Consider the following 11125-nt stretch of genomic DNA (forward strand, 5'->3'; position numbering starts at 1 on the left):
ATTATATTAAAATGTATGACAAATGTTATTGTTTTGTGTATAGGGGAACTGGCAGAGTATGAGTTCCATTGCAAACTGCTGTTTTTTTGTTTTTCAATGCAATGTCAATAAACTCCATTTGACGTATTCTGACATAAAGCCAGTATTTGGATTACAGATGTTGAAGTAAACATATTCACTGTCACCATTAGGAAACTTGAATGGGACCAAACAGTTTAAAGGTTATTACGATCACCTTTTTTCCTTTTCCAGTGTTGGTTGATTGGTGCTTTATTCTGGGTTTCCGTCATATTCTGATTCTAATAAAAGAATCTTGAAGTTGGACACAAAGCTGTGCAGCAGTGTAATGTCATCTTTGTTAGATTCTTATTCCCCTTCATCTACAAAGGGACTCTCATGTATGAAAGACTGCTATCATAATGTACTTTTTTTAATGGATATCTTGATTTAAAAAAAAAATTTCATTAAAAACTATTAGAAATGGAAGAGTTCACTGATGAAAAGTTTCTTACCTGATTACGATATTCACAATGTTTTATTTGATTAACCAAGGCTTTAATATAAACATTATTGCTCACACACTTCACCAAGACTTAGTGGGAATCTGTGGGTGATATTTTTTCTTCTGAACAAATATTTAAAGATAAACGTATGCAGAGCAAGTGTTCCAAAGGAAAGCACAGGAGGCTTCTCTCTGTGAATGGAGTGTGTACAGTCGATAGGTGCATGGTCCTCGCAGCTTGTGTGACATTCCTCACTCTTCGTGAGCTGCCATGAGTCAGTCGTCTTTTCAGTTTCCAGAACAAACACGTGCATTCAAATGAGACTCTGTTCAGTCGGTAAATGTGTAAAATAAAATATTTTCTGTTTCCAATCGTCCATGGATACATTTGCTGAGATACAAGTAACAGTACATCAAACAAAGTCAAGCCAACTCTTCTAAAGAGCTCTACTTTGCTCCTTAGTAGCTAAATAAAAAATGCCTCCTATAACGGTTGGTAAATCCATATGCATGCTGGCAAAACTTGGAATAGTGACTGTTCAAAATCCAGATATTCAAAATTACTCATGGTGATAATAATACAGTAGCAAAATATTACATATCAAGAAAGAAAGGCTAACATGAAAAGAGTATTCTTAAGACATGATTACAGAAACAAGGTAATCAAACGGCACAACTTCATAGAGACTAGTAACAAACAGACTGCTCTTAAAAGTGAGTCCTTCAGAAGCTAAGGAAGAGGACGAAGGTACCAATTTTCAGCAAGTGGGGGTCATGTAATCTGTGGGGACATGGGCACTGAGTGAAAATCAAAACATCAGCTCTTGTCTGCGGCAATAATACATGGATTTGAAACTATGCCCGTGACGGACTCTTGTGAAAGGTCGGCCGTTGCTTTTTCAGTTTGCGGCAGCAGCAGCTTCGTGCTCTGCTCGGTACCACCAGTCTGTAGAAAGCTCAGAACAGGGTTTCATGGAGAAGACGCCTGGTGCTCATCAGGACACCGTGTCCATTGACTGGAAGAAATGATGTGAAGGACTCGTGGGAGCTTTTAAACCACGCTTTGTGAGTTGGCTAAAAGTTAGTATAAAAAATATCTCCCTCGTCTTTGAGTTCTTCAGTTTTCTCCCAAAGTCACATCAGAACCTGTTAAAAATAAAAAGACACGGGGACATTACACTTCCTCATTTTTTACACATGGAAAATCAGAGTTTTTAAAAAGCAGTTCCTTGTTTGTAACAACCTAGTTGCCGTTCACTTGTGTCGATGGTGTTCCTCCATGGTTGTTAGCTGCCCTCTCTCTACTGCGATTCTCTCGTTCTTCATCTTCCTCATCTCTCTCTTCATTGCCACTGTGGTTCTTACAGTATAGTCTAAAAAACATACACACAAACAAATTCAAGTACAATACAATACAAATACCAGTGTAAGCCATTACTGGTTGTGCCAGAGGTCACTTTAAAAAGTCTGACATGGCTCTTTAAAGGGTACGGGTTGGTGTTGAAGGTAAACTATGGAGTTTTTACACAAAGCTTTAATGAGTGGGTCCACGTTTATCTATTAGCATGTCACGACAACAACATGCCTTTACTGCACTGCTAACAGATCATCACCACCATCAGATCAAGACTTTGTTTTTCTTTTAGGTTGATAAATACAGTCAAAGACAGACATGAACGATGGCGAGAGAGGAAGGAAATGGTCCAAACCATTGACCTGGTCAACACATGCATCCATGTAGACCGAGGGTATCCAAACTATTTTTAACGAGGGCCTGTTTTCATAATGTGAAGATTTCCAGGGGCCAATGGTCACTTCAAACCTTTTTTTTTTTTTTTAACAGTATCATTTATATACACATGCACTGTTTTATAATCATTTAATTTTCATTGTGATAAATAAAGTTGTCCAAGCTGAAGAAACAACTTGTGTGGCAACATCTAACCACTGTCTACTGCTTTATCCTCCACTTGAGGGTCGCAGTGGCAACAATGATGGTAAATATAAAGAGTGTGCATTAAAAGCCAGCAGAGATACAGTGATGTTAGAGACTGTTCTAGAGTGAAAGGAAATGTGCTGATCTGTAGAAACTGAGCTCACTTGTAGATGCCGCGCGCCATGTTTTCGATGTACTTGGCTTTGTCCTGCAGGCCACAGTGATAGTGGTAGGTCTTCACACACGCTTTGATTTCACAGCCAATGGTAGCACCCAACTGAGAGCACAGAGTACATTTCTGGGCGAAAAAACAGAACCAACGATTTAGTTCATCATTTGGAAAGTGCTTCTTTTAAAAGATGCTTAACGAAACAAAATGTGCTACCATTCTTTTCCCTCTCTTTATTTCCTGGATGACTGTTTTCACGTCGAAGTTTCCAAACTCAGCCCGCGATGTGGTGGTCAGCTGGACTGTGCCCGAAGAAAACAGCTGGAAGGAATCAGAGATCACAGAAAGATACACATGGATGAACCGCTGTATAGAGCTCTGGTAGCAAAGATAATTATATAATTTTGGCAGGAAGCTGCACTGTTGAAATCGATAAATGTATATATACCAGGCAGCATGTATACCAGGTATGAAGGTGGGGAATAGCTGTTGTGCAGCAGGATATCAAAAACAGTCCAGGACAAATCACTGCCATAAAACATGCTCAAAGTGACCATAGAAGACCGAGTGATGGGAATCCACAGGCAACAGATTCTGCTCATGTAGTGATCACTTCATATCAGGTACAGAATCCAATGCTACCCAACTTAAATATCTTTTTATTTGACATGCTTTTATTGTAAATGTGAAAGCATTCTCTGGAGAAAAAGTTCATCAGAAAGGTTCAGATGTCAGAATACTGGAATAACGTCCACTCTGGCTAGTTCAATACAGCGTAAAGCACTACAGGGGCAATATATGGGTCAGATATATTCAGTCTGTCCAATTCTGTGATTATATTGCTCAGTGTCTGTGAATTTAAATAACTTTTTGGTTTATTTTTGCAGATTTTCCTGCCACCATGGCGTTGTAAACAAACATACACTTACTGTTTAGTGTATTGCACAAACACACCAACATCTTACCATGCACTTGTAGTGTGCAGCCACTTTTTTGGAGTTGTCAGTGTGAAGCATGCCCCTCGTTACGTTCTCTTCCTCGCCAGCGTGACAAAAGCCACAGCGCTGGCCGCCGTCTCCTGGGCTGGACCGAAGAGGTGACCTGTCCCGCTGGAGCAGACGGGACAACACTCAAAACCAGGAGCCACATACAGTACAGCTATAGCCAACAGACTATTCACACAAATATCTACAGACTACACTTATGAACAAGTGCGTTGCCTTACGTGAGAAGAGCTCTCCTCGTCCGCAGCCTGTGAGGAGGTGGAGCGAGTTTCTTCTGATTGGCCACGGGATCCTGCTTTGGCCCTCACCTTCTCAAACCGACCTCTGCCCCTGCTTTGTGGAGGTGACGAGTCCGAATCATTGGCCACACCTTCATCGTCATCTGTGAACAGTGGTTTTTTTCATAGAAAATGAATCAAAGCAATGTACATGTGATTTGTCATGACAATTGACTATATGCACGGTCTCCTCCTGGTTTTCAATAAGCCAGCCCGACTATTTCCAGTAAGCCGACAACCAACCACGCAGGGATGTTCTTCAGTGAGTGTCTGCAGGAGTTACCAAGAGTATTTAGCGACAAACTATAGATTTTAGCAGAGGCTGTGCCCAGAGGGATGGAGCAGTGCTCTGCTGTTGTCTACTGAAATCTAAACGCCTTTTTCATTTTAGGCCATTATGAATCCCTCAAGGACATTTCCCTTTACAACAACTGATCGGAAATAAAGGAGCTAATAATAATATTCTGCCTGCGGTTCAAAGAAAAGAACAGACTCCTCTGTCATCTGACTGTACTGCTGCTGCCGCTGCTGGTAGAGAGAGGGAGAGGGTGCGGGCATCACCAACTCTCTGTTCGCTCAACCAGCACAGTGTTTGCATACAACATGTTGTTATACTGAAACCAAAATAATGAAAATATCGCTTCTCCACATGTTTGTTTAACAGGTTGCTTGGTACCAAAGCATTTATGTTCATATTCTGTACAAACACAGATGGGTGTCGTAATTGTAAACTTCAAATACAGCTATGTTCACCCACGGCGTGCGTGTCTCTGTGTACTTGTATTTGTTACCTCTTAAGGACCGTTTATGTTTAGGGCTAAGATTTTAATTGTGTTTATGCTAATTGTGGTTTTGGTTCAGTGTGGCGGTGTGTTGCTGTGCCAGAGCTCAGGGCGGAGACGACAGGATCCCTATTTGTCCCATGCAACATTTTCCACAATAAAATATGAACAAGACAACATTGGTGTGACATGTTTGAGCATACTCTACCTTGAATGCCATCTTGAGAAGCATCTCTGTGTTTGCGACAGTAAACGCTACAAACATACAGACGCAAAAAAGAGAAAAATGTTAAAAATATACTTGTTCATGATCATGAAATGTAAGAGCAGTACAAACAGAAAATGACTTGCATGTAAATTCCTTGTGAGGGATTCTCTTTGATCTGAGCTTTGTCCTTCAAAGCACAGTAATAGTGATACGTCCTTCGGCACGTTTTCACGTCACAGCCGATAGTTGCGCCCGATCGGTGACATGAAGAACACATCTGAAGGGGAAAATCACAGAGCAGCATCCTTCAGAAAAACACCAGTCTAACAACCTTTTATGTTCCCTCAAACAGCTAACAGATGGTAATGTGATTTGTTATTTAGTAATGTGAAATGTTATTTTCACACGTGGATCAGAATAATGATTTATTTCCCAAAGATCCATGAGGCTGTGAAAGACACAACAGAAGGGAAGTTTGATAAAACAAATAAGGGAGAATTGGTTCACTGCTGAATTAAATGCATTAAATGCAGCAGGAAAAATGGAAAGTTAACATGGAGGCAGATAAAACAGCTAAATTTAACATACATTTAATATACTGTACATTGTCAGTATGTACTATTATTTATTATTTGTGAGCATTATAAAGAAAGTGCTCCGGTTTTAAAAATAGAAAACTTTCATGTAGGTCAGAATGAAAGAATGCAACACACAAAGTAAATGTAATGAGATTCCACTTGACAGTAAATATAGCAATTTTTGGTGAAAGATTGTGGAAAAACAATCAACAGTAAATGTGTGAAACTGACAATAACTCATGGCTGTGTTCATGTTGTGCAAATTAAATCAGAAATGCTCATCAATATTCAGCCGTTCATTTCACTGAGGAATGAAGCAACAAACTAATCATTCTGTCATTTTGATATGTTCTTTAACATCTTTTATTTGCTAGAAAAGGAAGGCACAAATGTGTCCTCACATAAAGCAACACACACACACACGACTACGCTCTTGAAAGCAGCAGTCAAACAAGCCCACTTCCTCATCATTTTTTATTATTAGTTCAGTGAAGCAGCTAAAAGCAAAGTGACAAAAGCTGAATGAATAACAATGTGCTCATTTCATTTGAAAAGGTCATTTATAATTATTACACAGCACACTTCTCCTCTACTCATTAATGCTACATTAACAGACCAGTGAATACTTACCAGTTTATTCCCTCTCTTGATCTCCTTCTTCACGTCATCGATGGAAAATCCTCCGATGTTGTCGTTGTCTGCGGGAGATGTGACCAGCGCAGAGGAGAAAAGCTGCAGAGGGGAATGTTGTTTGTGGTCATTTCTGATTAAAAAAACACTTGTCATGAACTATATCGAGAGGTTAAATTCTCTTTACTGTTTTCCATCTCACTGGCAGTTAATCTGATAATTGTGTCATCAGAGCTGATTTCCTGTGACACAATCTTACACTTTTATTCCATTGTACAAGATTCTTCCATTTTTATTTTGCCAGGTTTTTGTAATAACATGTTTGAGGTGATGTATGTAAAATATGTGCAACAGTGACCTTTAGTGTTTAAAACGGTTACTGCAACATCAGTACAAACATTAGAGGCTACCAGATTTTGACAAATTACGTAAATACTGTACGTATGTAAGTGTAACATAACTGTCCCACTGTCAGTTTTGTTTTGTTTTATAAAAGTCAAAACTATATTATCTGTATATTATCACAGCTCCACTGCAGACCCTTGTTTTTCTTCTCTTCTGGTCCAGACTTTTGTGGTATCATAACTTTAAAAGGTCTAGTATTGTTCAGTATTTCCAACACAGCTGCTAACTAGCTGCTAACTAGCTGCTGACATCTCATGTGTTCACATGCTACTAGCTGCAGTATTGGGTGGTTGGCAGCAGACAAAGGAAAGTGTTTGGAAAGTGTGTTTTGTGAATGAACTGGCTGCGTGATTGTTATCAGTGAAGAGAGTATTTCAGTCTTATATGTTTCCCCTCTTATGACATACATTATACATTATATCTTAATAAAATAGTATGTAAATTGTCTTCAACAATCAAAGGTAAAACAAAAAAACCTGTTGAGAACTACCAAACATGCTTTTCTCACCATGCACTTGTGGTGGGCTGCCAATGACTGGCTGTCCGACTTCAGCAACTGTCCGCACTCCTTGTCTCGGCTGGTTCTGCAGAAGGCACATTTCGACAGTCGTGCTGCAGCTCCTTTCTTCTGTCCTGACATGGTCAAAGGCTTTAAGGTTTGCCCAAGAGCCCAATGAAAAAAAAACAAACACAGAGGAAATGATGAAGTGAGAAGGAAAAGATCAACTTTTAATTACACTGACTGCAACGCTGCAAAAACATTACCGGTGAATCATCCCCTGACACGACTACAATGCTAACTGTAGAGCTGAATCGATGAATCGATTATTAATCGATTACTAAATTAATCGATTACTTAATTAATCGACAACTATTTTGATAATCGAACAATCGGTTTCAATCTTTTTTCCATGATTAAAACAAGATTTCCGATTGTCTAAGCTTCTTAAATGTGAATATTTTCTTCATTTCTTTGCTCTGGATAACAAAGAAATCATTAAAAGTCAATGATTTTGTTTTGTGGACAAAACATGACATTTGAGAACATCATCATTTCCAGGTTTGACGAACATCGATCAACATTTTTTAAGGTTTTCTGATATTCTGAACACCAAACGATTAATCGAGAAAATAATCGACAGACTAATCGATTATGAAAATGCAGCTCTAGTATACGGTACATAATGTGGATGATGCCTACAGTCAATGAAAAATGTAAATAAAAAGCGACCGGTAAACACAAATGATCCCAAATGTAACTTTGTATAGTGTAAATCCTTGACACATCATCTTCAGCCACTTATCCAGCCTAGGGTCCAGGTCACAAGCGCAACAGTCCAAGCAGAGAAGCCCAGACACTCCCCTCAGACACTTTCATCAGCTCTTCTGAGCTGTCTGAGCTCCTCACCCTCTCTCAAGAAGAGGCAAGAACCAAAACTTCTGTGTTAACTTCTACTTTAAGAAGTTCCAAACTAGAAGAACAGCCCAAACACTCAGACATCTGTTCTTATTGAAGTGTCTGATGATAAAGACACACACAGAGAATAAGCTACTGAAGTATATCTAAAAACTATCTGTATATCTAAAACCTATCGGTGCTAGAATTTCAGGATATTGTGATTTTGTTTGATGATTGCAGTAAAGAACAGTGCTGATGTGTCATGTTTGAAGTCAATATCAGTGAACCACAGGCCAAAAATGAGCAACCTTCACCAGTCATCACAGGCCTTAATCACATCAACCAGGAACAGAGGAGGACACCAGCAGAAGCTGGAGATAATCTGATGCATCTCCATATTCACTGTTCCCCCATATAATACTGCCCTAAATTCTCAAAAACTATATAATTATGTATTATATTTGTATTAAATGTGCAATTTTAGGCTGTAAAAACTAGGGCTTCAACTCAATAATTGGCTGTTTACGAGAGAATTATCCATTATTAGTCCCATGAGGTGAGATTTGTACACCTTTGTAAAATAGATAAAGGTAATGAACAGCAATAAGCATTTATTACGAACATCACAACCTATATACAAAATATTATTAAGATGATTAAAAATAAACAGCGTGTAACTTGAATGCATAAAGCGTGGGTATATTATGTACAGTCGTGTAAAGGTGAAAAATATGATGACTTTTAAATAATAATTATGATAATAATAAAAAACACAATGAAATGATATTGATTATTAAAATAGATGGTTATTCATTTTGTGAGTGATTCATTGTTGCAGCCCCAGTGAAGATGCACATGAACAGGAAAAGGAGTGGTTATATATTTCAATAATTGTATTATTATTATTATTACTATTATTACTGTATCATTTCAATTAAAAATAATGTATCATCAAAATAAAGCATGACTGGTTGCTGTGCTCTTTGGAGTAGAGGAGATCAAACCAAATTGAAGAGATGGTCTGATGTTTGTTCATAATAGCACATATAATATTAATACAATGAGAATTAAGTGTTTTTTTGTTTTTTGTTTGGTTTTAAATCACAATAGCAGTGAGGAGCTGCTGCTGCTGCTGCTACGCCTTGATAGAGCCATTACAGCCATGATCGCAGGGCCAGGCTTTGACTGCGGCGGAGCCAGTGAGCAAACACGCAACAGCGCTGCTGCCTGTGTTAAATATCTCTAAATATCCTTCATTTCAGCCTATGCTCTTCACTTAATGCTCTCTTTATCTCCACACCATTCAAACACACTGCGACGACGTGCCCCGTTTATGACAAGAGCACGATATTCTGTTATAAAACGCGCTTGGAATTTGTGCTACAAAGTTTTGAATTAAAAGGGGGTGTGTGTCTTCTTTCGCCACCAAACTAGCTTTGAGTGAAAACTATTTCCACTGAGAACAAATCAACGCCCGCGAAATCTCTCCCCAGGCCCCTTTTTAATGCAAGGAAATAAAGGTCGATGAGGTAAATGTGAGGTTTGGCGATGATGCTAAGGCTGAAAACACAGGAAATACAATATTTCCCTTTAAGTGTGGGGAAATGATCATGACAGGCGCGGGTGTTTGCGAACCGTTTCGAAGGAAAGAGCGCCATACGTGATGAATCCCATCGAAAAGAGAGCAGCTCGGCTCTACGACAGCAGCAGCAGGAGCAGCATGAGCAGCTCGGCCTGGAGCGACAACAGGCCAGAAAAGAGAGCAGCTGTGCGGCAGCAGCGGACACACAGCTCACATCTTACCTGCTCAGATCAACACGAAACACAAGCGATGCCACTAAAGATGGGAAAGGGTGCCGGGCAGCGACCGTGCTTCTTTCCGTCCTTCTCAAGTGATCGTGTGTTTTTCACACTGGAATCAAGCTAGCTGTGACGTACCGAACAAGACCCACTTCCGGCTGCGCCCATCAAAATAAGAGTCGCGCCGGCGATCCTGTCTTGAAATGTTTCAAGCGTGAAAAGACACAGGAGGAGGTCCCGGTGTGTGAGGGAAACGAAAGTGAATTACAAAAAAATACCTCATGGAAATTATTCTCGAGTATCATTATCCCACAAACAGGTATGACGGAAGGAAGGGCTGGGCAATCATTCATCAGCAATATACATACATTCATTCAATATCTATGTAAAGGTTCAATACATAACAATATAATGTTTATACTGTGTGAAAACAGTTTGAGAAATAACACATTTGCTTTTTGATGTTTTACCTCAGACGTGAAATGTTTCTCTGTTTAATAAGTGTTTCTGTCAATGCATAATTCCAAAACCACACATGTAACTGCAACTCACTCACACTGATAGCTACTGTCTTTTTATAAGTAGATATTGGAATGTTCTGTAATGTTTTAGCCATGTTGACCAGCAAAAACCTAGAGATTGCAAGGAATATATAAAACACACACACACACACACATATACATATATATTAATAATATAACAGAGACTTGTGTGAACAAGCAGCAACAACAAAAAGTAAATAAATAAAACCAACCAATTAAAAATAAATAACTATTTTTTTTAAAAAAGAGAAAAGAAAAGAAAAATATAACAACATTAAACGAAAATAATACATTTGGAACACATATTCAGTGTATTATAGGTCTTTCAACACTTCAAAAATCGTATTATTTTCTATAACAAACAATACACACCTCAAACAGAGGGCTGCGGCCCACTGGTGGATCTTGCAGGTGTTGCAGGTGGGTATCGGACTGCACTTCAAAAATTCTACCACTTACCAACTCAACTGAAACATGCATTCATTCATGCATATGTTTGTACATATAAACATATATATATATATATGTATATATGTACACATACATATATATATTTATGTAGATATATATGTATATATGTATACAAAGCCTCAAGATGATTGTGTGTGAAAATCCCAGTAGACCATGACACACTGTCATTTAAATCTTTATTCTGTGGGAGAAAATACAATCTTTATTAAAGCACATAGCACATGTCTAATAGAATTTTGTTATTCTCATTTTAATGGTATATGTTAATTTTATTTCTCAACAAGACACAGGGCTTGTTAGTTTCAGCCAAAATGAGAGCCACAATTGTTTTATATTATTATTATGATTTATGAATATTGATTATGAATGTGATTATATTAACATATATAATTTATTTCGCATCCCCTGTACAATTCATGAA

General features: G+C 38.5%; 1 protein-coding gene across 1 annotated transcript; it reads right to left on the reverse strand.

The window, feature by feature from the left end:
* Positions 1-516: 516 nt before the first annotated feature.
* On the reverse strand, positions 517-9845 carry phf6 (PHD finger protein 6). The gene is made up of 11 exons (XM_058650236.1): positions 9695-9845; positions 7001-7141; positions 6088-6189; positions 5023-5156; positions 4880-4926; positions 3833-3993; positions 3573-3716; positions 2824-2928; positions 2603-2736; positions 1746-1875; positions 517-1648 (listed from the first exon to the last, which is right to left on the reverse strand). Exons 2-10 carry the CDS (start codon positions 7130-7132, stop codon positions 1746-1748), a joined length of 1089 nt encoding a protein of 362 aa, XP_058506219.1. The 5' UTR covers positions 7133-7141; positions 9695-9845; the 3' UTR covers positions 517-1648.
* Between the last annotated feature and the right edge of the window lie 1280 nt (positions 9846-11125).

The sequence above is a fragment of the Solea solea genome, chromosome 14 (assembly GCF_958295425.1).
Source record: "Solea solea chromosome 14, fSolSol10.1, whole genome shotgun sequence".
Lineage (NCBI taxonomy): Eukaryota > Metazoa > Chordata > Actinopteri > Pleuronectiformes > Soleidae > Solea > Solea solea.